At 42.7% G+C, this 26,833-nt stretch overlaps 1 protein-coding gene across 1 annotated transcript in view; it reads right to left on the bottom strand.

Annotated features, from left to right (window-relative positions):
- map3k21 (mitogen-activated protein kinase kinase kinase 21) overlaps positions 1-26,833 on the bottom strand; it is a 34,714-nt gene continuing 7,881 nt past the window's right edge. The window contains exons 2-10 of the mRNA XM_054750216.2: positions 17,091-17,271; positions 16,857-17,005; positions 12,538-12,713; positions 5,218-5,458; positions 4,854-4,976; positions 3,745-3,895; positions 3,573-3,667; positions 2,364-3,203; positions 1-2,288 (exon numbers count right to left, since the gene is read on the bottom strand). Coding sequence (XP_054606191.2) covers positions 1,945-2,288; positions 2,364-3,203; positions 3,573-3,667; positions 3,745-3,895; positions 4,854-4,976; positions 5,218-5,458; positions 12,538-12,713; positions 16,857-17,005; positions 17,091-17,271 — 2,300 coding nt within the window. The 3' untranslated portion in view covers positions 1-1,944. The remainder of the gene's footprint in view (positions 2,289-2,363; positions 3,204-3,572; positions 3,668-3,744; positions 3,896-4,853; positions 4,977-5,217; positions 5,459-12,537; positions 12,714-16,856; positions 17,006-17,090; positions 17,272-26,833) is intronic.

Genomic DNA, 26,833 nt, shown 5'->3' with positions numbered 1-26,833 from the left:
CTTGACTTAGATTTTATTTAAAATGATAAAACATGATAATGTTTATCGATCAGGCATGAAAAAAAAAAACAATACTGTAAAGATGACAAACAGTTTAACGGAAATCATGAGCCGGAAAATAGTCAGTGTGACACAAGCTTTATCATTTTTGATACTTTTTATCATCAGGTCTACCAGCTGCACAAGCCGCTGATGTTCTTCTCACAAAGCAGCAGGTTCTGTTAGTGGTTCTGGATCGGAGAAGAATCAGTGCCGGTGCATTTCACGCAACACAGAAGCTTTAGAAATAGTGTTGCTGCCTTTCATCCAGTGCAGTGGAATGTTGAGTCATGGAGAATCCCGACAGAAACGTGTGTTGAACGTGACGGTGGATGACAAACGCTGAGTGAAACTTACAGGACTGAAAAACAGACAGCACCCTAAACAGTTGCTAAGGCCCCAGCTGGTCTTTTAAGGCTGTGGTCATAAAATACAGAAAAAATAAACATATCAGGACTTTATTTACACCATCTGGTCATTCATTACCTCATGAAAATAAGTTCTTGGTGAGTTAAACAGTGAAACAATGATCGGGCATATAATTAGTTCTCAGTAAACATTTTAGTGACCCTTGAACTGTAACTCATACCTGCATATTTAGGTCTACATTCAGTCAGATTTGCAAATATCTGCTTTTCAGTTTAAGATATTCAGTCCTTTGGGACTCCTGAGCAAAACATAACTGGCTGCTTGTTTACAGTAATAATAATAATAATAATAATAATAATAATAATAATAATAATAATAATAATGAGCCTTTGTCTTTAGTCAAATTCAAACATCTCCAGACCTTCCTGGGCCTTTTTAGATGGCTATTTGAGCAGATGGAGACATTTATTGCTAAAATTTGAATAAAATCAGAAACAAAACAGACTAAACTAAATAAGAAACCAAGTAAACGTAACAGTTCAATTATAAATACTGAAATACAAAAGGGGCAAACAGATGGGGAATGACTGATGAAACAACCTGGCACTGCAGATCAAATATCAACATTTCAGCTCATCACTTATGTTTATGTTTATGTATTTAGCAGACGCTTTTGTCCAAAGCGACTTACACTTGTTTCTAATGTGGTTTAATTCATCGATTTGCAATGATTTTTATTTTATTTTTGACTGAACATTTACGCTTGAAGAGGTCCACCCCCCTCCCCCCAAAACAAAAACATCTATAAATACATATCAGCAGCACATGACCACAGCTTCTCAGTGTCTGCTTTGTAAGACTTCCAGTGTTTTTCTACCTGCATGTAAAAAATCCTCAGGGCGTTGCGAGAGGAAACACACACTATGATCCTTTTTAATGGAACAAACACGGTTCTGCAGCACGGCTTCACTTTAAAAAAGTCATAAACATAGTAAAAAAAGACTGCAGCATTAGGCTGGTAGTGGGTAAAAAGTCATATTCAAACATTTAAAAAGCAGATGCATGCATGATTCTCTACGAGTGTGATCACACACACCTCTGAAGCCGACGTGGAATGTGTTTCCTGCAGCAGCTATGGTGAGGTCGAGTCTTCATATTAAATTACTGATGAAAATAAATAAAAAGGTGGGGGTGGTGTGTGGGGAGAGCTGCAGCAGCGGTCAACGTTGAGCTGCAGTGATGAGATGAAACAGGGAGGGGGCGACAAAGACTTTGATCTGGCTCTGAAATGTCCCACTCAGGTTCAGTGCTCTGTGTGTGTGTGTGTTTGTGTGTGTGTGTTTGTGTGTGTGTGTTCTGAAGGCATGGCAGTGACTAAAGGCTGCTCTCAGTCTCAGTGACATGCTGGTGTCACCGTGCTCTGGCTCTAAGACAGATCTGGGTTCTACTGCCCTAAACAGAACCTAAAACAAAAAAGACAAAGGCAGCCTGGGTCTGGATCGTCTGGATTGGGGGCAGATTTCCTTCTCCAGGCTCTCAGGAGAGGAACTTGTTCTCCAGCTCGAAGACGGAGGGCCGTGCCGGGGAACTCTGGATGCGGCAGAGAGGCACGGTGCAGTCCCGTTTCTGTCCTTCTGTGTCCATGTCCAGCAGGGAGCAGCCCACCTCCGCAGACAGCACCATGTTCAGGTTCTGGGCTGCTTTCTCCCCGGAGTAGTGACCCAGTGAGTAGCTCTTGTTGCGTCCTCGGAGCAGGGCCCAGGTGTGAGGCTTGGCCCGGAATGAAACCGGCCGCGGGACGGCCTCTCCGCTCACTGGCTTTTCATCTTTCTGCTGCTTCTTCTGCGTGGCAGGAGGTGGTACGGAGGGCGGGCCGTTGGCTGAGAAGAAAGAGAAGAGTCAGTGAACAGTACAAATCCCACACCCCTCCCTTCCTAGTAGCGTGGCCTACTCACTGGTGTGGTTGGTGGTGTACTTCTTTCTGCGCAGACGTGTTCCTGTGTTGTGGTGTCTCTGCTCTGGGGGCTGGTTCTGGTTCTGTACTGGTTTTTGTGTCTCAGCTTTTTTACTGGGCTTCTCTGCTGATGCTCTGCCGGGTCTGGGTGGGTCAGAGCGGTGATTGTTGGCCACATGCTCGGTCTTGGAAGGGCTGGGCTCTGACACCTCCACCTCCGACTGTAGGAGGCACTTGGTGGAGTTGCACTCCATGATGGCTGACATGGAGACGAGATTGACAGGCTGGGCAACGGCGGCGGTGACAGCGGTGGCGGTGTTGTTGGATGATGACGTTTCTTCCTTGCGGGAGCGACCGCTTGGTGGCGAGGTGCTGCGGCGGAACCGGGTCGCCCGCTGGAATAGGCCCTCCTTCTTCTTCTTCTCCTCCTTTGGGGGCTCGCCATCCTCCCCTGGGGCTGAGTTTTTGATCGCTTCCCTGATGTCATAACCAAGCACCAGAGAGGCCAGCAAAGACCCGCAGCCGTAGAGCGCAGAGTCTGTCTTGCGGCGAGCCGATGCTCTTTTCAGGCTGTTCGTAGGGGTCAGCTGTGGTGTGGTGGAGGTGGATGAGGTGGACGTGGTGGTGCAGGGGTCGTCAGGAGTCTCTGGCGGGCCGCCCGGACTTCCTGCGCCGACCCCGGCATCTCCAGGTCCGTTATTCCCCCCGGGGCCCTGGGGCTGCTGCTCGTCCCTCCACAGAGGTAGATCGATGTACACCTGATTGGGGAACTTGAGCTGCTTTGGTTTGGAGCTGCTGTCGGGACATTCCTGGGAAAACGCCTCATCTTTCCCGACTCCCGCTGGGAACACAGGAATGGACAGCACACATCAATAACCCAGATTAGTTCTTCAAATGGATAAAAGTCTCCAGCTGCAAAGAATAGCATTCCTCAATATTCTCGTCACTATGTTTTGACAATTTTTCTAAAGAAAACAACAAACACGGAAGTTTTAAACTTCGTTCTATTATTCTGGCCGGTACTTGCCAATAGATCGTAAAGGAAGCCATAAAAACTGTTTACCCCCAAACAAACAGTAAAACTCAGGTGTGATGTTTTTTCATGTATTTTATAAATAAGAGCTGATAAGGAATCATAATAAGGTGTTTTACTGTTTTATTTATTAATTTTACGTTAAAAACTGAAGAAATGACGAACTCATCAGCTCACCTTGTTCAACGAACAACGCAGCGAGGGGAACAGACTTCTGGGGCTTCAGCAGGCTGGTGGACCAGGGGCTGCTGCCGTCTGACAGAGGACGCACTCTAAACACAAGACGGGTGAAGATGAATCCCGCGTCTGGTCTTAGCTGAGCTAACCCGTGTTTGTGTGTGACCTTCACCTCTCAGCTGCAGCGGGCCGCTCTTTGCTCTGGACTGAACTGGGGCCCCAGGTTCTTCCTTTCTTTTTGATTCCCTTTTTCACATCGTCAAACTCCTCTGGCCTGAAGAGGGAGCTGCGGCCCCAGGTACGGTTGCTCTCATCCTGAGTAACTGTTGACAGAGTCCTGTTACTACCACACATGTTCCTACACAGGAAGCATCTTAAAGCTGATCTTTTCAAAGTATAACTAAAAAAAAACTTTGATGTCTCTTAATTGTTGCTTATGCATTTTTCTCTTTTTGTTTATCCGCTAAGATTTTATTCCTACTAACATAAAATGTTCTTCTTTTATTTTGTTTTCATTAACTTAAGAGTCAGTTGAAGTTTGCTGCAAAGCACTGTTGATTTATCAATGCTTGAAAGTTGCTTTATGATTATAGATTTAGATTGACTAAATAATGATATAAAACCCAAAACGTGTACTTTAGTTTACTTTTCCTGCTTAAATTTACTTTAACAGACATTTTTAATGCTTTTTATCGACACACAGAATAACAGAAAGAGCAGACACGCCCACATCTGTGGCATAAATCTCATTAGTAGCACTTGTAGTAAAATCTGTACCATTTTTCGAAATGGTTTTGAACACGTTAGAATGTGTTGTGTAGCTCATCTCAAGTGAATAACTTGTTATTTAAAAGGAAATTGTGTTAGCCGCTGCTGTGTTGCTGTTCTTTTTCTGCATATGTTTATGTTTGGTTATCAGGTCATCTGTTAATGCTGCTGCGGTGAATCTCAGCAACAATCTGCTGTGTCTGAACTTCTCCATCTAGCAGAAATGCACCAGAGGAATTTGCTCTGGTTATTACAAGGGCGTTGGTGCGTGACTAAAGTCTTGTCACTGTTCAAACAACTGGCTGACTGCTTAAAGCTCTGGCTTTTGTTCCCGTGTCTCTCGTCCTCGTGAAAGACACGGGGCCCGTGTTCAGCTCCCAGTGAGCTGATGTGATTCCTTCAGTTGTTACATTTTTAAACAAGCGGATTTGACTCCACAGAGGCTAAGAAATTCACCCGAGAACAAAAAAATAAATCTGAAACACTTTGACATAAACCAGGAAGTGAACTCACGCTGAATGGCTCGCAGGCGGGGGATGAGTGTCGGACTGCTGGGAGGAGAGGAGCTGGTGCAGTGAAGGCTTCGCCTCTTGTCCATGGAGGGCGACGCCTGCACGGTGATCTTGTGTTGAAAGTCTGCAGGATGCAACATGAATATGTGTAACACAGTTGTTTTCAATCGCTGGTCTTATAACAGGATTACACAACTAGCATCCTTGCGCACATGCAACTAAAGTGGCGTGTTTTTGGTGAACAGATACGTGTTTTTAAGGTAAAACTAAACACTTTTTACCATTTGGCTGTAAAAAAATGCAGAAGAAGCATTAATATCAGGCGATTCAAAGTGAAAAAGGAAGATTAGATCTGCTCTGCCGACCTGAGGGCAGGCTGATGCGGTTTCCATCCTTCAGTTTCAGGCGAGAACGTTTGAATTTGCCTTTCCTCTTCTTCACGTTGGGCTTGTCTTTGTTGAGCTGGAAGATGAGGATGTTGAGCTCTCTCTCCAGCACATTGATCTCTCGCTCGGCCAGCTGCTGCTCCCGACGCTTCAGCAGCTCTTCCTGAGACTTCTGCTGCAGGGCCGCACGAGTCAGCTCCTCTTCTCTGGAACGAAGCTCCTGGGGGAACCAAACGAATGCACAGAGGTTTTACGTGAAACAAGCTTCAGGCTGTCTGTCTGGTGCGACAGTAACCAAGCTAATCTTTTGGGACTGAAGAGAAACGCAGAGCAAATATGAGAAACAAAGTCCTTGTAAAGAGAAGTCTGAGATAAGAAGCTGGAAGGTTAGATAACTCCATCATGGCGGCTGCATGAGATTACTGCCTGCTGTTTCAGACTGCTACAGCCTGACCTCTCACATGGCTTAGCCTTTCTTCACTCCTGTTTTCACTTTGACTGCTCTCAGCTGAGTAATAATAATAATAATAATTAAAGCTGCAAGCAGCGTCGTTTGGCCCTCGCAGCTCCGCGCCGCTCCGGCCTGGCTGGCAGCCCGGGGCACCAGGGCACGTCCGCGGAACAGAAACGTCGACCACCCTGACACCAGAAACCGCAAGCGATCACCTCGTCCGCATCTCACCCTGACTCAGCATCCCCTCTGAGCACACCATTATATTACACGTCTCACAACTAGGGCATACTCTACCTTTACGACTCTGGTGGTGTGATGACACAGACCAACTGTAATGCTTTTCTGACCACGCTGTTTGAAGTTATTGTAGGTTAAACTTATCTTGGTGCACTGGAAAGCTTTCAGATCTTGACAAATATGGGCATTTCACCATAAAACAATAGACTTCCTGTAGTAGGGGGCGGGACTTAGGGGATGTCAGCTGTCCACATTGTCATTGTCTTTAGATGTGGTCAGTGATCACACAGACAAAGTTTGATATAGATCTGATCATGCACATGGGAGTTATTGTCAAGAAATGTAATGGCGAAAGGTCAAAGTTTGAGGCTTAGCCACGCCCACACCTTTCAACTTTTGAAAAATCCGACGGTTGAATTTTTTTCCCTATGTCTTAAGAGGATATAGCAGAAGTTTGAAGGCAATTGGTGAAAAGGACGATGGGGCATAATACTCCAAACAATGCCTGCGAAAACCACTAAATCGAGTACTTGGACCAAAACGGCCGACTTCCTGTACGACTTTGCACTTGGCTCCAAGAGACTTTTTTGTAGGTCCTGAGACACCACATTAGTGTATCAAATTTCGTAATCCTCAGTCAAAGCATGGCTTGGGGCTATTAGTTTAAATGGTCCTAGGGGGCGCTATTTAAGGAAATAGGCCACGCCCACAAACTTCAGCTGTCTATTTCTCTTGGGGGTCAGACTAGGATCACTCATCAGAAGTTTCGTAGCGATATCACGATAACTGAAGAAATGAGAGGCAAACGTATTTCCATGGCTTGATGGCGATTTTCGGCATGCTCCCAAAGCCCCGCCTTTTTTCGAAACCTGCCAGTACTGGATACCAAGTGACCTCAACTTGTCAACTGCTTTTTGCCAGAGATTCCTATTGATTGGGTAAAAGGAGTCCAATAGGGAGATGTGAAAAAAAGAGTAGCGTGGTGAAAGGTCAAAGTTTGAGGCTTAGCCACGCCCACATCTTTCAACTTTTGAAAAATCAGACAGTTGAATTTTTTCCCCCATGTCTTAAGATTATATAGCAGAAGCTTGAAGGCGATTGGTGAAAAGGGTGACGGAGCATCACTCTCCAAACAACGTGTGCGAAAACCACTAAATCGCGTACTTGGACCAAAATGGCCGACTTCCTGTGCGACTTTGTGCTTGGGTCCAAGAGACTTTTTTGTAGGTCCTGCGACACCACATTAGTGTACCAAATTTCGTAATCCTCAGTCAAAGCATGGCTTGGGGCTATCAGTTTAAATGGTCCTAGGGGGCGCTATTTAAGAGAATAGGCCACGCCCACAAACTTCAGCTGTCTATTTTTCTTGGGGGTCAGACTAGGATCACTCACAAGAAGTTTCGTAGTGATATCACGATAACTGAAGAAATGAGAGGCAAACGTATTTCCATGGCGTGATGGCGATTTTCGCCATGCTCCCAAAGCCCCGCCTTTTTTCAAAACCTGACAGTACTGGAGACCAAGTAACCTCAAGTTGTCTACTGCTGTTTGCCACAGAATCCTGGTGATTGGGTAAAAGGAGTCCAGTAGGGAGCTGTGAAAAAAAGAGTGGCGTGGCAACAGGTCAAAGTTTGAGGCTTAGCCACGCCCACACCTTTCAACTTTTGAAAAATCCGACGGTTGAATTTTTCCCCCTATGTCTTAAGAGTATATAGCAGAAGTTTGAAGGAGATTGGTGAAAAGGGCGACGGAGCATCACTCTCCAAACAACGTGTGCGAAAACCACTAAATCGCGTACTTGAACCAAAATGGCCGACTTCCTGTGCGACTTTGCACTTGGCTCCAAGAGACTTTTTTGTAGGTCCTGAGACAACACATTAGTGTACCAAATTTCGTAATTCTCAGTCAAAGCATGGCTTGGGGCTGACAGTTTTAATGGTCCTAGAGGGCGCTATTTCAGAAAATAGGCCACGCCCACCGGATGTTGACATAAGATTTTTTGAGGGGCCAGACTAGGATCACTCACAAGAAGCTTCGTGACGATATCTTTAGAAATGACGAAATGGGAGGCAAACGTATGGCCACGGCGGTACGCCTGACTTCGCCGCGCCGCCACAGCCCCGCCCTCTGCCGAAAACTCCCATAAAAGGACGCCAAGCAACCCCCACTTGTCTTGAGTTACCAGCTACAAATTCGTGGTGATTAAGTGAAATGGGACAATTTGGGACCTTTCACAGTAAAACTTGACCTTTTTGGTCCTGAGGAGGCGGGGCTTGTGTGATGTCATCATCCGACCATTCATTTTACTTTGTGGGTGGATGAAGAATGACCACAGAAAGTTTGGTAACTCTATTCCATTCAGTTATGAAGTTATAGCAATTTAAATTTTTTTGGCGAGTAGTCAAACTTCGAGGCCTGGCCCCGCCCCTTCAACATATACGAAAAGTCAGAATCCTTGTCTCATTTTGTTCACCCATCCCTTCTGAACAATTTTACACAGTTTTTGAGATGATCGTGCGAAAAATGATCGAGCAATCCAATCAGAAACGGACCCTAAAAACGGCAAAAACGGCAAAAAATCGCCATTTCAACCAAAAATGGCCGACTTCCTGTTTGATATTGACCATGCTTGCAAGAGACTTTTCTGTGCGGACTGTTGAGTACTACAAGTGTACCAAATTTCATAACTGTACGATAAACTAAGCTTTATGGAGAGGTTTTTTTTTTCACTTTGTAGGGGGCGCTGTTCAGCCATTTTCTTTGAGATTTTTTTGGGACCTTTAAAATATCAAAATTTTCACTAGGCCTGACAAGTTTGCAAAATATTGTGAGTTTTGGGGTATGTTAAGGTCCCCAAAAAGCCGTTCAAAGCGGGCTAAGAATAATAAAAAAAGAATTAAAGCTGCAAGCAGCGTCGTTCGGCCCTCGCAGCTCCGCGCCGCTCCAGCCTGGCCGGCAGCCCGGGGCACCAGGGCACGTCCGCAGAACACAAACGTCGACCACCCCAACACCAGAAAATGCTAACGGCCACCTTGTCCGCAACTCACCCTGACTCAGCATCCCCTTTGAGCCCACCATTATATTTTATGTCTCACCACTAGGGAATCCTCTATCTTTACCACACTGGTGGTGTGATGACAGTGACCAACTTTAATGCTATTCTGACCATGTTTTTTAAAGTTATCGAAGGATAACGTTATCTAGGTGGCGCTGTGACCAACTACAGAAAAGTCCCATTGAGGTCAGCTTTGGTGACATTATATAACATTCACCAACCGTTTGTGCCTCATTGGCTAAAGGACATGATTGTTCATTGCCATATTCAGTTTCGGGCAAATCGGAGGCCGTTTGTGGAAGTTACAGTCAAATGTAAGGTCATGGCGTCACGCCAGCATTCACCATGGCATCAAAGCCCCTCCCTTTCTGGAAAGCTATCAGATCTGAATGGTCTTTAAAACATCATGAAGACACTGTATGACCTGAGTGTCATTTTCATTAAATTAGAGGGGACAAATATGGGCATTTCACCATAAAACAATAGACTTCCTGTTGTCAGGGGGCGGGGCTTAGGTGATGTCAGCTGTCCACATTGTCGTTGTCTTGAGATGTGGTCAGTGATCACACAGACAAAGTTTGAATTAGATCTGATCATGCACATGGGAGTTATTAAGTCAAGTAATGTCATGGCGAAAGGTCAAAGTTTGAGGCTTAGCCACGCCCACACCTTTATACTTATTTAAAATCCGACGGTTGAATTTTTTCCCCTTTGACTTAAAAGTACATAGCATAAGTTTGAAGGTGATCGGTGTAAAGGGCAACGGGCCATCAATGTCCAAACAACGTGTGCGAAAACCACTAAATCGAGTACTTGGACCAAAATGGCCGACCTCCTGTGCGAAATTGCGCTTGGCTCCAAGAGACTTTTTTGTAGGGCCAGAGACCCTACATGAGTGTACCAATTTTCGTAATCCTCAGTCAAACCTTGTCTTGGGGCTGACAGTTTTAATGGTCCTAGGGGGCGCTATTTCAGAATATAGGCCACGCCCACAAATCTCAGATGCCCATTTCTATTGGGGGTCAGACTAGGATCACTCACCAGACATTTTGTGGCGATGTCACGATAATTGAAGAAATGAGAGGCAAACGTATTGCCATGGCGTGATGGCGAATTTCGCCATGCTCCCAAAGCCCCGCCTTTTTTCAAAACCTGCCAGTACTATAGACCAAGTGACCTCAACTTGTCAGCTGCTATTTACCAGAGATTCCAGGTGATTGGGTAAAAGGAGTCCAATAGGGAGCTGTGAAAAAAAGAGTGGCGTGGCGAAAGGTCAAAGTTTGAGGCTTAGCCACGCCCACACCTTTATACTTATTTAAAATCCGACGGTTGAATTTTTTCCTCTATGTCTTAAGAGTATATAGCAGAAGCTCGAAGGCGATTGGTGAAAAGGGCGACGGAGCATCACTCTCCAAACAACGTGTGTGAAAACCACTAAATCGCGCACTTGGACCAAAATGGCCGACTTCCTGTGCGACTTTGCACTTGGCTCCAAGAGACTTTTTTGTAGGTCCTGAGACACCACATTAGTGTACCAAATTTCGTAATCCTCAGTCAAAGCATGGCTTGGGGCTGACAGTATTAATGGTCCTAGGGGGCGCTAATACAGAAAATAGGCCACGCCCACAAACTTAAGCTGACCTTTTCTATTGGGGGTCAGACTAGGATCACTCACAACAATGGTCGAGGTGATATCACGATAAATGAAGAAATGAGAGGCAAACGTATTTCCATGGCGTGATGGCGAATTTCGCCATGCTCCCAAAGCCCCGCCTTTTTGCAAAACCTTCCAGTACTGGAGACCAAGTGACCTCAACTTGCCTGCTGCTATTTACCAGAGATTCCTGGTGATTGGGTAAAAGGAGTCCAATAAGGAGCTGTGAAAAAAAGAGTGGCGTGGCGAAAGGTCAAAGTTTGAGGCTTAGCCACGCCCACACCTTTATACTTATTTAAAATCCGACGGTTGAATTTTTTCCTCTATGTCTTAAGACTATATAGCAGAAGTTTGAAAGTGATTGGTGAAAAGGGCGACGGAGTATCACTCTCCAAACAACGTGTGTGAAAACCACTAAATCGCGCACTTGGACCAAAATGGCCGACTTCCTGTGCGACTTTGCACTTGGCTTCAAGAGACTTTTTTGTAGGTCCTGAGACACCACATTAGTGTACCAAATTTCGTAATCCTCAGTCAAAGCATGGCTTGGGGCTGACAGTTTTAATGGTCCTAGGGGGCGCTATTTCAGAAAATAGGCCACGCCCACCAGATGTTCACATCAGATCTTTTGGGGGGCCGGACTAGGATCACTCACAAGAAGTTTCGTGACGATATCTTTGGAAATGACGAAATGGGAGGCAAACGTAAGGCCAAGGCGGTACGCCTGAATTCGCCGCGCCGCCACAGCCCCGCCCTCTGCCGAAAACTCCCATAAAGTGACGCCAAGCAACCCCCACTTGTCTTGAGTTACCAGCTACAAATTTGTGGTGATTAAGTGAAATGGGGCAATTTGGGACCTTTCACAGTAAAACTTGATCTTTTTGGTCCTGAGGGGGCGGGGCTTGTGTGATGTCATCATCCGACCATTCAATTTACTTTGTGGGTGGATGACGAATGACCACAGAAAGTTTGGTAACTCTATTCCATTCAGTTATGAAGTTATAGCAATTTAAATATTTTTGGCGAGTAGTCAAACTTCGAGGCCTGGCTCCGCCCCTTCAACATATACGAAAACTCAGAATCCTTATCTCATTTTGTTCGCCCATCCCTTCTGAGCAATTTTACACAATTTTTGAGACGATCGTGCGAAAAATGATCGAGCAATCCAATCAGAAACGGACCCTAAAAACGGCAAAAACGGCAAAAAATCGCCATTTCAACCCAAAATGGCCGACTTCCTGTTTCATATTGACCATGGTTGCAAGAGACTTTTCTGTGCGGACTGTTGAGTACTACAAGTGTACCAAATTTCATAACTGTACGATAAACTAAGCTTTATGGAGAGGGTTTTTTTTCACTTTGTAGGGGGCGCTGTTCAGCCATTTTCTTTGCGATTTTTTTGGGACCTTTAAAATATCAAATTTTTCACCAGGCCTGACAAGTGTGCAAAATATTGTGAGTTTTGGGGTATGTTAAGGTCCCCAAAAAGCTGTTCAAAGGGGGCACGGAATAACAAAAAATAATAATAATCAGAGCAAAAACAAGAGGCCTTCGCAGCGCTTTCGCTGCTCGGGCCTAATAATAAACAGAGCAAAAACAAGAGGCCTTCGCAGCGCTTTCGCTGCTCGGGCCTAATAATAGTCGACACTTGATGACTTCAATAAAGCAGCTTTACAGTCACCCACCCTGTTACTGATTCTTGTCAGATGTTAACAGGAAATTTGCTAATGCAAGAAGAGTTTCTAGAGATCTTTTGAAACTAAATACAGGTAAAAGCAGAGATTTCAGTCCAATAAAGAATGAATAACAAACTTATTATATTGTAAAAGGAATGAGAGGAGAGGGAATGCCGTGTCAGCTGATTAACCACGAATTACTGATGTAAGCTCAAAGCTGTACCTTTTCTTTGGTCCTAAGCTCGTCGAACATCTCCTGGATCTCCACGCGCCAGTCGTCCTGCATGCTGTGGAAGGAGTCCTGAGGCATGGTGGCCATTACCGCCTCCTCGATGGCTGACAGTTGCTCCAGGATGCAGGAGAAGGAGGGACGCACGTGAGGGTCCTGGTCCCAGCACTCTGCACAGCAAATATTGATACATTGATATTGTTAAGCTTCATATCGATTAAGGTTTTTACAATAAAGCACAAATCTTTAATCAGTTCTAGCATATTCATATCCAGATGTGTCTACTAAGATTGGGTGGTTGGTAAAACGTTGTCATACCGATACTCGTCAGTCCAACAAATGATGATATATGCCCGCAGGTGATGTTCAGACTTGGTTGGTCCAACATGCAATCGTTCCATCACAATCGTTCTTACTCAGTTTAAGGCGGCGGGCAATGAGGGGTCTTCAAATAAGATATCGTTGCTTCTGATTCTCATTGGCTATTTGATGCACAGATCAAGAAATTGGTTCAAGCTACTCTCGTGAGAATAGGAGTTGGCACTTTTGACCTGTCGGCCAATAGCCAAAGAGTTTTCCTTAGTGGGGGTGGGGGGGGGGGGGGTAATGTTTCAGCTACTGAATCAGTAGCCTCTTTTCGAAAACAATGCTGTCAATTTGCCACAATGCCAAGGCGGCATCAGGGAGCCTTAGGTCGTTTATAAGTGGTCTGACCGTGGCGGTGATGTAGTGCAATTGTGTCCTTTTTATAAAAGATTAAGCGGGTAAAGGGGGTATGGAATGATGCACCGCCGCAGACTTCCATTGATCTTGGATATACCTTGCTATTATTGACACCAACATCGCGCTCATTAAGTTATTTTGACAAGCTGCTCCTAAAGATTCAACATAATTCATTGTCATTGCACAGGCGTACAAAGAAATTGACTTTGCGCTCACTAAAGACAGCTCATGTAAAACATAAGTAAAATAAAATAACAAGGCTAAAATAGATGTCACTCTCTCTCTCCCTCTCACACACACACACACACACACACACACACACACACGCACGCACGCACACGCACACACACACACACACACACACACACACACGAACACACACACACACACACACACACACACACACACACACACACACGCACACGCACACACACACACACACACGAACACACACACACACACACACACACACACACGAACACACACACACACACACGGCCAGTTTAAGGTGCAAAAATGTAAAAGTAAACATGGTAATAAGATAAGCCTAAACTACTAACTGAAACTTAAAGTAAACATAAATGTAAACAGTCACGCGTTGAGGTGTCACTTTTAACCAACTTGATGTAAAGGTGCTGTAGAGCACTGATTGTCCAGCAGAATCCCTGTTACTGACCTAGCAGCAACATTCAGTTCAGTGAAGCTCTTGCATGAAAGCTGTTTAACAGCCTGGTGGTGTGTTTTTATTGTCCTGTATCGTTTACCAGACGGGAGAAGTTTGAAGAGATGGTTAGCAGGGTGGGTTGAGTCCTTCAGGGTGTTTGTGGTTTTTCAAAGGCAGTATTAAACATGCCATCAGGGCAGGCAGGTGTGTGTTTGTTATTTTCTCTGCAGTTGTGATTCCTCTCTTCAGGGCCTTCCTGTCAGCTGCAGAGCTGCTGCTGTACCACACCAGGATGCTGTTGGTGAGGACACTCTATGAAGCAGTGATAAAACCACACCAACAGTTTTTGTGGCAGGTTGATCTTCCTGATAGCCGTTGTTGTGCCTTCTTTATCAGACATTTGGTGTTGTGTGTCCATGTGAGGTCCTCTGTTATGTTTGTGCCCAGGAACTTGAACTGTGACACCCTCTCCACCTGCTGCACATTTACTGAGTGACTGGCACTCCATCTTTTTCCTTCTTGGGTCAATGATGATTTTTTTGGTTTTGTTGGTGTTCCGGGTCAGGCTGTTAGCTGTACACCAGTCTACCAGCTGCTTCACTTCTTCCCTGGCTGATTAGGCCCACCACGGTTGTATCATCTGCTAATTTAATGATAGATTTGGTGTTGTGGTTGGGCTTATAGTCACGTGTGTACGAAAACCTGCGATATTCGATAACAGTGCTTAATATTGCGATATCGATATTACTCACGATAAATGAACAAATACTTAAGTATGCAGTGTTGATGTGGTCTGGCGTGTGACGTGTGACGTCTGCTCTGGGTTCAAAGCAAACAAAAACTAATGCATGAATTCCATTACAACATAACATTTTTATTGAAAAAATATGCAGCTGCACCTGCTACTGTAGTAGCAGCAAAAAAACAAACTGCATGCATGCAGTTTCTCAGTGACTTTAAAACATCACCTCCACCATAAAACTTTTTCTGATGCTCCAAATACAGAAAAACATCCCTTACCAGGGTTTTTGAATAAATTAAAAAAAATCAGAAAGTAAGTTTAAATGTTAAATAATAGTTAACATCACTTAAATGCAACAGCAAATTATCTCATTGCTTCTGAACATTTTCTCCACTTATGTGGTTATGATATAAGGCTTTTGCTGCTATTGGGAAGTGAACTGTGCTGGGCCAAACTGGGAGAATATTAAGATTTTCTGAGGGAAAGAGAAAAACAATTGTCTACCTTTCAGAAGAGGAACTGGCAAAAAAACTACATGGAAAATATGTGAAAACGTTTGTTTTTAACCCCAAATTGAACAAGTTTACCAAGATCTTAAAAAGCAGCTCAGATGATGAAACTGCAACTATGATTCTGGTAACAAGCTAACAAATTGAACTAGCTCCTCTAAGATAACCGGCTAGCAGAGCTTCTGACTGACAGTTTATGTGCAGCAGCAAATCCACTATCCTGATTAACAAGGTTATAAAAGCTCATAAATGAAAAATCACTTTGATGTGTGGGGGAACTTTTCCAGGCCCTCTTTAGCAGGGTGGGACTGGGAGGAGAGTGCTGTAGCATTTTAGCTGGAAGCTAACCGGAGCCTGGGGCTAACACTAGTGACATGAAGGTGGGTTGGTTCACCGGCACGTGTCGGAGTCAGCCCGGTAAAAATGAATAACGACACCGAGCGGAGTCATGTTCACGTTTGAAAGCAGCGCTGAATCCAGAAACATCAGCACAAAGTGCGTTCGTTGCTCTGAGCCAGCATGACGAACAAGGGAACAGCGCCGCAAACTCTGTTCGGGAGTTGCTTTCCAAAAGGGTCTATGTAGGGGGCGGGCGTATTACGTGAACGGAACCATCTGATTGGCCGCATATGAGAAGGATTACATTTGATTGGTCAAATAATACTTCCGCGTAAAAAACAGAGCTGGTTTACAAAAAGCTGATGTATGACACGGATGGAAATGTTTGAACCAAACATTTATCGCTGTTTTTGCCGTGTTTTGCGATGGGCCTATCGCACGTCCTGTTATCGCGATGACGATCATTTTTCGATATATTGTGCAGCCCTAGTGTACGGGGAGTACAGGAAGGCAGTCGGCACGCAGCCTTGTGGGGCTCCTGTGCTGAGGGACAGAGAGGAGGAATGGTTGGGCCTAGCTTAACAGACTGTGGTCGTTTTGTTAGAAAGTCTTGTATCCAGAAGCAGATGTTGTGCTCGAGACCAAGGTCAGACATCTTGTGGAATAGTCTACTGGGCAGAATGTTGTTGAATGCAGAGCTGCAGTTTACATACAGTATAGCAGCTTTGCATATGTATAGTTGTTCCAGGTGTGTCAGAACAGTGTGGGGGGTGGTAGAGCATCGCCACACTTCCACGGCGTCTTCATAAGACACACCGTGGTGGCAGAATTACGCTGATTTGTCAGCAAGGTGGCTCTTCTAAAAAGGGATAGTAAGAGCTTGATAAAATTCTGAAGCTAATTTGAAGATGCTAACAGACGTTATGGTAAGGATGATTCACAGATGATTTTCATTAGGATGGTGGACATATGACTTGTGGAATAATTATTTTATTAGAGTACTTTTATTTGACCCTTGCGGAAGTAAAACGTGTGTTTTTGTTTGAGGTGACTGTTCTGTCAACGAAGTGAGGCTTTGAATGGTGAGTTAAGACATTATTTTGACTTTCCAAGTGATTTGACAAAAGCGTTTACTGTGTCTACAGTACGGTTATAGTTGAATCAATTATCAGCATTTATCATTGGACTCAAAAGAATCCCAGCTTTTTAATGATGTATAATGTGTATATGTACATAAAGCAGACTTGACACAGAAGTATGTAATGTCCCATCATTGAGACATTCATAATAAATATGATTCTAAAAAAACGTAATTTTGAAATTTGGTTTTAGTTACCTTCCATGAGCTTGGCGAAGGGTTCAGGACAGGTGGAGGGGATGGGCAGGGTTAACTTATTGACAGCCACACCATAAGCAACAGCCAGACCATCAATCCCTCGGTAAGGCACCTCCCCTGTTAACAGCTCCCACAGCAAGACGCCGTAGCTGATGGTTGGCATATTTGAACAAAAATAAAGTCAACAAAAAATCTGCAAGATATTTTTTGTTTATTTCTGTCTGTTTGACGTACCTCCAAACATCGCTGCCTTTAGAGAAGAGAGAGGACTTGATAACTTCAGGGGCCATCCAGGAATAGGTTCCCGCAGCAGACATTTTGGTAGTTTTATGCCACTCCCTGGCCAGGCCAAAATCTGTGATCTTCAAGGTCTTTCTCCCGATGTCGTCGTTCTCTATTTTTTCAAGTAATAAAACTAAAAACAAAAGGAAAAGAAATGATAAATTAGAGCTAGACTGAAAGGACGTTAGGCTAGGGGTAAAAGTTGCTGAGAGGAGCTAGAGGTGAAAGGAGAATAGAGGTAAAGGGAGGTGTAAAGAGTAGGAGAGAGAAAAGGACAACCGTGCAGGTGAGGTGTGATAGCTGATAGGGCCAACACTGGCATGCAGGCCATTTATTACTGTATTAACAGAAGGTTGACAGCTCCTCTAAGCAGCTGTCCTGCGGTGCTAAAACAGTTTAACACATTAAAGACAGAAGCAACCTCTCCAAACCTGCTGGTGATGTTACACTGGGCTGGAGAGAGCTGCCAATGTGGATCTATGGTTCACTGAGGTAAAATATGATGTGAAATAGGGCTGTGCAGTTAAGAAAAATGTGTGTTTCAATCTGATTTTTTGCCTTCAGATGAAGAAAAGAAAATGTAATCAACAACAGAAATCCATTATTAAACTCCTCCATAACATTCTGTTTTACAAGTATGTTTTTATTTCTATTAAAAGGATATTCCAACCAAAATAAAGAACTTGTCTGCTGACATACTTCCCAGTGTTAGATAAGTGGGAAAAAACTATTTTAAACCAGCCCAGTCAATTTCTCTGCTGTACTCCCTTCACTTTAGCTTAGCATAAAACACAGTAAGTGAATGGATCCAACTAGAATTGTGAGTGCTAGTTGTGTGTGTGTGTGTGTGTGTGTGTGTGTGTGCACACGCGCATGTGCGTTTTGTTTGGTTAGCTAAAAACATGTGCATCTTTGTGTATGGAAGCAGGTGTCGTTGGGGCTGCCATGCACCTTTCAGCTGTGCTTTATCATAAACTAGTCCCAAGTCTAAAATGACGCCAGTGATTCCTTTATGTTAGTAATTTTTCTCACTTGCAGTCAGTCATATTTATGTCACCAAGCAGAATTGGGATCACTACTGAGAGATTTCAAGGACATTTTTACTCACAATGCTAATTGGATCCATTCACTTACTGAGTTTTATGCTAAGCTAAAGCTAATGGAGTCCAGCCGTGCCAGGAGAATGACTGGGCTGGTTAAAAATCGTTATGTCTAACTCCGGGAGATATGTCAACAGACAAATTTTCAATTCTGGGTGGAATATCCCTTTAAGCACTTTTCCCATCCATTATGAAAGCCAAACCCGTCTGTGTCTTATGTTGGTCTGTAAGTGAGTAGCAAAATGCCAGGAATTCAAGGTGCAGCGGATATTCTCGGGAAAAACAAACAGATACATTATAAAAAATTTAAAATGTCCTGTCTTCTGGTTTCCCCTAAAGTCAGATAATCTGATGGCTGCAGAAAAGGGTACAACACTGGCTCTTACACACACATACAGTGTGACCATTAGACACACAGCTCTGGTGACTGCATTTCAGGTCAAAACTTCCAGAACCACCTCCGAATCGAACCAAACCTCCTCCCACTCGCTTCGCTCTTTAGATAAAACTTTTATTTGAAACGTTTTTATTGGAATGGGATGAGCTTTTCAAGCAATATGGCAAAAAATGTTCCCGATAAATATCTCATACTGCACCTTTAAAACCAGGTATGGCATGTCCAATCTTAAATAACCTGATTCAGGATTAGGGGAAAAACACTAAATCTCTATCTAACATCCTAAGTACACAACGCAAAAATGGAAACTTTTCTTGAACCACCAAAACAAACTATAGGCAACAATTCTTTTGAGTAATAAATCCTTTATAACAACCAACAGCAAGGTGACGACTGAATGTTTGATTGCTTTAATCATGAGAAAGAAAACTTTATAGTGTGTCAATTGGCAAGTTGGTGCACAGATTTTGAGGTAATAAGTGTTTGACCTACCGAATATGAAAATTTCAACAAGAAGGTCTTGATCACTGAGAAACAGTTTAATACTGGTTCTTTTTTAAGTGTTTCTTGGCTAGTAAAAGCTAAACCATTAGCATTAGCAACTCCACAACATGGCGGAACACATTTGGGCTTTTGTTTTTTGAGGCGGTAACACATCAGCGTTGCATTTTTACCCAAGAAGTGCAAACAAAGGAAGCCGAAGAGTTGTTTTGCCAATCAGAGGCGAGACATTTGCATATCATAAAACTAATGAGAAAGATTCATAAACCTGCCCCCCCCCCCCCCCCCCCCCACACACACACACACACACACACACTCCTAAAACAAACTTCTATCCTCTGAAACATGAGAACTTGTGCGTGTACATTATAACGTAAAGTCAGCTTAAATAATTTTCATTCTATACAAAATCTGCTGATTTTAGAAGCATTAATATCAGTATATCGGTATCTGCAAATATTGGTTATCGTTATAACAGTGAAATTAAAATTGGATATCGGCATCGGCCCAAACATTTCATATCGGTGCATCACTGCTGGAATAAAAGAATAAATGTTCCTTCAGAGACTCCAATTATAAATGTTTGGATTTAACTACACGGTAAAACAAGGAAGACATCAGCAGATAAGTTTATGTACACTGATGAAAGAATAGGTAGGATTAGGTTTTACAATAAAAAAATTGCAAAACTTCCTAAAACATTGTTCACGCTTTCAGACTGAAGTGGTCCTATCAGTGTGTACTTTCAAACAACAAGACAACAAAGCAGAATCAGCAGAGTAACATGAGCATGGAGGACAGGAATGGGGGTTTTCCTCATTCTGTCCTTAAACACGCAAACTCTAGGACTGCCCCCGCTTCTGGCATTTAAGTGCATAAAGGTCAAGCTTGTAATTCTGCCTTCAAACCTCACAAACAAGACGGCACATCAATCCAACCTGGATGAGAAGATCTGCAGGCTCCATATCCTATATTTGCTCACTCCAATTTGCCACCTAGCGGCAAAATTCCGAATGGATTCCTGTTTGCATCAGCTACTATTATGGTAGGTTTGAAATATATTTTAAGCATCACTCTAAGACTAGTGAGACTCTGGTGAGTCTTAAATAATAAAAATGACACTGGTGACATTACTCTCCTCAGGCAAAGAGGGGATTCTCTACCCAGGCTGCAACAAAAGGAATTCCATTACAAACTGGTTTCACTGGACCAATGATACACTCAAGCTTCCTGTTGTAAAGTCCTTTCCAAGTGATTCCATAGATTCCTCCCAGCAGGCTCTGTGGTGTCATAAAGACTACTGATGGCTTAGTTACACAACCTTGAGAAAAAGCAGTTTTGAGATAAACGTGTCTGTGTTGATTGACCTATAGAATATCTTGCCAAATGCTTTCTTTGTAGTTCCATGATACTTCAGTGTCAGCCCTCAAGATATTTCTGATGAAAGACCAAGCTCCTGTCTACATTTCTCCATGCTGATGCTATGCCTTCCAAATGCAACTTTAAACACCAACTGGCCCTTTTGTTTGGGAAAATATGTCTGTAAGTGACACAACATGGAACAAAAACAGTGTAAACCCCCATTGTCTGCATTAGCCACAGAAAGGACACAGACAGGAGAACGATTGGGTCAGAAAAAGCTCTTCTGTCACAGGAAAAATTTGTATTCATGGCTTCGCCCAGCTTGGTTTGTGGCTACCCCTTGGAGGCTGTATTGATTTAGCAGCTAGCAGAGGCTAACCGTTAGCATTAGCAACTCCACCAAACTGCAGAACTCCTTCAGGCTTGTGTTAGTTGTGGAGATAAACCATCAATGTTGTGGAACAAACTGAGTCAGTGGTAGAGTTGGGTTGCTGTTAGCAAATCCAAGGCGACATGTCCAAATATCAGGAAAAAAGATTCCAAAACTTGCGATGGACTGGCAGCCTGTCCAGGGTGTACCCCGCCTGTTTGCCTGGACATTGCTGGAGATAGGTACCAGCCCCCCGCAACCCTGCGTGGATATGCGGGTATTGATATTGGATGGATGGAAGATTCTAAAACCTGCTGTGTTAAGCTCTCCTCTGATGTGGCATAGGTCCTGGTCCTGAAACAAGCACACTTGAGGCATTCATTCCTACTAGAAACTAGGGATGCGCAGAAATAAAAATTTGTGGCCAAAACCGAAATAAATTATTATGTCAATAATTAGAACCATGGAACTTTTGGCTACGATGTGTACTAACCTCAATATCAAGACATTACAATAAATCAATTACAAAACCATGAAAATATTTATTTAGCACAGATAGAACAACAATGAGCAATATAAATTAAAACTCAAAATAAAATGTTTCACCTGGCCCTACTTGTGTACATTAAATAATAACAAATTATTATTTACAATAAATAAATCAAATAATAAATTATAAATGTACACACTTATAACCCTTTATGCGCCAGTTGCAATATTGTGTTTAACAAGCCACAGCTGCAAGCATAATCCCTCGTGAAGTTATTACTTCACACCAAAAGATAGTGGAAATGTGTAACTTCAGTCTGCGCAACACTTTGGGTGTTTTCTTTTTTTACATTTTCAGAGTTTATAGTTTGACAACTGCGAAAACGGGAAAAGCTTTACTTTTGAAATCAGTACAAACGTACGATTTTTATGAAGCAAAAAGCAAAGTGCCACATAAGGTCAGAGTGCGATGAAACCTTCACCTAACGGTCTGTTTCGGACGTTTTGTTTCAATGATTTAGGTATTTCGGCTGAAAACTGAAGATGCACTTTTAGGTCATTTTCTGCAAAAAAAATTTCGGTGGCCAAATTTTCGGTGCATCCCTACTAGAAACCACTTCAAATGAATTAATTAAACAAGTATACTGCACCTTTATTCTCTACCAGAAGTACCTCAAAAATAAAATGAAAGTGAAACAAAAGTTGGTGGATTTTGAGACATCTGTTTTCTTCAACGGATTATAGAAGAATCAGCATAGAGGCTGAGGGGTTAGGCAAAGATTTTTTCCATGTTTGTTATATACACACCGTGAGACTATCTGTTTGTAACAGAAAAACTAATAATAAAAACAACACGTCTACAGCTGAGCTAATGCACGAAATAAGTTTTTGGTGCAGCTTGCCTAAAAACAGACTAAGGACTGAGAGGATATGATGTTTTTAACAAGGGGAGGCTGAGTCATGGTAAAGCAGTTGTTATGGTGTATTTAAAAAAATGTCACGCTTAGCTAAATAGGCCTTGTCAGCAGACTCTAAGGAACGCACCCTCACACATTGTTACATGTCAGCAAAAATTAGCTCCAGGTTAGAGCAAAGGAACCACAACTGACATTCTTGATTGTGCTAGTACACACGGGTCATTATATCAGAATAACACAAGATTTTCTTTTCCCGTTTTGTTTGGGGATGGATGTTTTATTCATAAAAATACGGGCAAAGGAAAAAAGGACACACAAATAATCAAATATAGCCCAAAAATGGTTTGTTGAAAAAGTAAAAATAAATAAAAAAATATTCCAGCTTCTAAGAGGACAACAAATCACCCAAAATAACATCAGAAGTCAGGCTACAACTGTTTTTTGTTATATCCCAGTCAACATTTTCTCCTTTCTCTGAAAAGAAAATGTATCTAACAGGACAAGAGCTCAGCGCAACCGGAGATGGACTTGCCTTGGAGGCAGGCCCCACCCTTGGTCTAACTCCCATTTAATTCCTGTTTCCAATAGTGGATCCTGAAGCAAACCCATCTTTCATTGGGCAACAGTGGGAAGATCAGAAGCAGAGCTGATGTCTTCAAAGCAGATCCCACGCTTCTTCTCGTTGCTTTCCTCCCCTCAAGGTAAGAATGGGGAAAAACTTTTGGGGAAAATATGACTATACTATTTCCCATTTACAACATAAAAACAAGCACTGCAGTCTGTAAATCGGCAAAAGGGCATTTTAACCTAATCAGTTCTCAAAGGTCTCATTCACTTGTTTTTGTTTTCTTCTAATAAAATTTGCTGTTGTCTCTAGTATGAATAAAAGCCTTTAGAGTCACTTTCTGGGGGGGGGGGGATAGCTCTGCCACTCCTGTTTCAGTACGTAGGTTAATTGAAGAAGTGGGTCAGCAAAAAATAAATACAGGATTAAGAGTCTTACTCATTAATATTCATGATTTGAAAACATCTAACCTCTGACTGGTTAACAGAAATGCAACTCTTCTACACTCTTCTTTCTTGGGTAAAAAAAATGCAATACTGATGTTTTTTCTCAATAAATAACACAAGCCTCAAGTGTTTTGCCATGTTGTAAAGTAGCTAATGCTAATGGAAAGCTTCTACTAGCTGAGACACAAGCCTCTTTTATAAAACAATGATGTCAATTTGCTACAAAGCTGTGGCAGCATGGGAGCCTTTGGTCATTTGTGTCAGACCGTGGCGGTCGCACAGCACACGTTTGCCCTTTTCATATAAAAATATGCAATGGTGGCAAAAAGACTTCGTTTTTACTTAAAATTAACTTGTTTTTTATTAAAACTGAAATGACGCTCCTTACGATTTTTTACAAGCTGCTCCTAAATGTGTCTAACCTCCAATGCTACAAAATTCCTGCATCGCTATGCCACCATGGCGCATTCATAAAACACACCATGGCAGCAGCAATACGCTGATTTACCAGCATGGTGTGTCTTCTAAAAAGGGCAACAATCTACCCACCCCTGGATGAAATATCAACACAGCCTTCTGCGGTCACAAGCCATGAATGAAAAATGTCCCTGTGATGTTGAAGGGCCTGCTTTTTCTGACTCCACCATTTCCCCATCTATATCCTTTCTATGGCTAATGCAGGTGAAGGGGTTGAAGAACATTTTCACGTTCGGCCTGCACATGCAACTCAGACTGACCGATTGCAATTCAAAAGGAACAAGTATTATGACAAAACAATACTTTATGAATTGTTTTAAAAATCCCCCCAAAAACCACAGAGGAGCCGCTGAGATTGTGACCATGAAACCCAAGCCTTATGCAACAGAGGAAAGAATGATCTTTTCTCTTCTGATCTAATCTTGACCACTGAGCTGACTACTGTGGCCTTAAACTGTTATACCTTTGGTGCAAATGCAAGAAAACAAAAACATTCAGATAATAACAATCCCTGAATTGATAAAAGTTACTGATTTTATTCCATAATTATCTTGCAGAAAGAAACTTGTGCAACTTCAAGGTTAAAGATTTCCCCAAGAAAGTCTTTATTAGGCAGGGCAGCTTTATTGGTCTAGCACATTTCATACACAGAGGCAATTTAATGTGCAATGTGCTATTAAAAACATCATGGTTTCTAAAAAAATAAATTAAACAAACTCATCTTAAATTGGAGCATATCTAAAGTTGCTTCCTCTAAAATAAATGTATTACATTGAACTTCATTAGGTAAGTAGAAACAAGGCTATCCTTCACACACCCAGTGCTGAAAACTGTGCCTTCAGGCATTCAGGCTGATGGGGAAAAGATCAGGGCTGATAGTCAGCTACATCCATCTATCATGGTCTCTCTGTACCACTTTCTGTTTGTTTGTCCACTTCCTCTACAGGTTAAAGTCTGAAACAGTTTGTAAGAACCAGGCTTGGCACATTAAAACATGTTTAAGGTTAGGAATGCACCGATCAGGCTTTTTGCTGCCGATCACCGATACGATATCAAAGAATGCTGATCACCGATACCGATCACCGATACCGATCACGTGGACTGGCCAGAAATTTTCTACTACATTATAATGAGTGCTACAAACTACATAATCTGGGAATAAAGGAAATGTAACCTAATCTAAAATGGTCTGTCGGTCTGCTTTGATCTATTTTGAAAACTCCGATCAAAACCGATAGGGGCGCTATCGGCCGATTGGGATCAAATGTCGATCCATCGGTGCGTCCCTGTTTAAGGTGAGGGAAACCAGTGCCTTTTGCTACAAAAAGCCTCCTTCTTTGTGCGGGTAAGCCGCGGACAGGAATGCAGAGGATAGGTTGACGTGGACGGCAGCTCGTCTCAGCTGTGGGCCCTTTTCCTTTTCACCCAGCCCTGCAACAATAGGTGCAGTCAGGGAGAGGTCATAAAAAACACAGTGAAAGCATCTCAACTCCTCTCTCCCCTCTGCCCTTTCTCTTGTCAGAGAAAAGACAGGCAGTAACTGTCTGTGTGTCACCCAGGGTAATTGTGGGAAACCAGAAAAAGTTGCCTTGCAGCACATATTTGAGCTCTTCTAGCTCATTTTCTAATCGTTTTTAATCAAATTATTCCCCCAAAAATGAGATAACAAAATAATTGAAGGTATATAAAACAATTGATTAGGAATAATTCAATGAGCTCCATTTCCTCTCTTAAACAGAAATAGAAATACTGCTTAAAAGTAAATCTTTTGAAAACGCATCTGAGGGATTATGAATTTTGTTTTACATAGGCTTATGCTCAGTGGCTTTTACAGTAATCCACTGCCTGATTGAATCAAATAAATTTTCTACTAATTACCCCATGATCCATTTAATAAGCTGACTCTAAGCTTCTGTTTTGTCTCATAAGTCCACTCCTCATCAGCACATAGATTTCCTCAATACCAGGTCCACTCTAAACTTTTTTAATCAAAATGTTTAAAAAAATAGTTCTTATTGTCACCACAGATGTAGCGAAAGGTGGGTGCATTGAGAAAGAAACAAGGAGCAGGAGGGGAACATGAGGGTGAAGCCCAACAATGGTTTCAGATTGATGGGAGAACGAAGTCACACGTGCTCCAAACACAACTCCATCCGTTTTAGTGACACACATTTCTCGCATACTATCACTCAACTAAGCTCTAAAACTTTCAAGAAAATGTGGATTGTTTTTGCTGGCCCAGAGACAAATTTCAGAGTGGGATTTTGCCCTACATGTTGGCCCACAACATCTGCGAATCAGAGGCATACCAAACAATGAAAGGAAGAAAACAAATAACATTACAATGGTACAGATTAATAAGATCGTACACTCTGGAGCCTTTTGCAATAATGATCGAATAAAATGTTTATATGAATTCATTTATTTTCCAGAAAAATGCAAAAAACAATTGACAAGTTTCTAGCACAGCAACATTAATAAATATTAGATTTGGATGACAAACTAAAATGCACCAACTTATGCTTTGTTTCAGGCACCAAGTTCCCCAAATCAATTAATATAAGTATCTGTAAGCACGTAAAAATTAAGATGAAAAAGACTGTCCCAAAATAAACGCAAAACATATTAAGCAGTAAGTGGGGGCAGAACAGAACATGGAAGAAGGAGAAAAATAACAGGGTAAGAAGGAAACCCCCTCAGTTTGTGGCCATAAAAGAGTACCGCTCCTCTCTGGGAGATTAAATATGAACAGAACAAAACAAAACGAGGGCTTTGAGACCCTCCGAGTCCTAGCCATTCTTTTGGCCACAGTAGCCTAGCAACCGCTGCTTGACCAGTCCATTGTGTAAACGTATGTTAAGCTTTTATCCCTCATTAGCAACATTCCTCCCTGCAGGCTGGGATTTTACAGATTAGGTTGAAAAACACAAAAGAGATTGGACAAATCTTGCTGACTTCCAACATATTACTTTACAGGCTAATCATTGATCAAATAGCTGTATGTTTGTCTGTGTGGAGCATGTGCACGCTGTGAGTTGATAAATCAGGCAAAACAGTCGGGTCAAGTTGGT

This window comes from Nothobranchius furzeri, chromosome 12, assembly GCF_043380555.1.
Source record: "Nothobranchius furzeri strain GRZ-AD chromosome 12, NfurGRZ-RIMD1, whole genome shotgun sequence".
NCBI lineage: Eukaryota > Metazoa > Chordata > Actinopteri > Cyprinodontiformes > Nothobranchiidae > Nothobranchius > Nothobranchius furzeri.
This window is presented reverse-complemented; position numbering and strand designations above follow the sequence as displayed.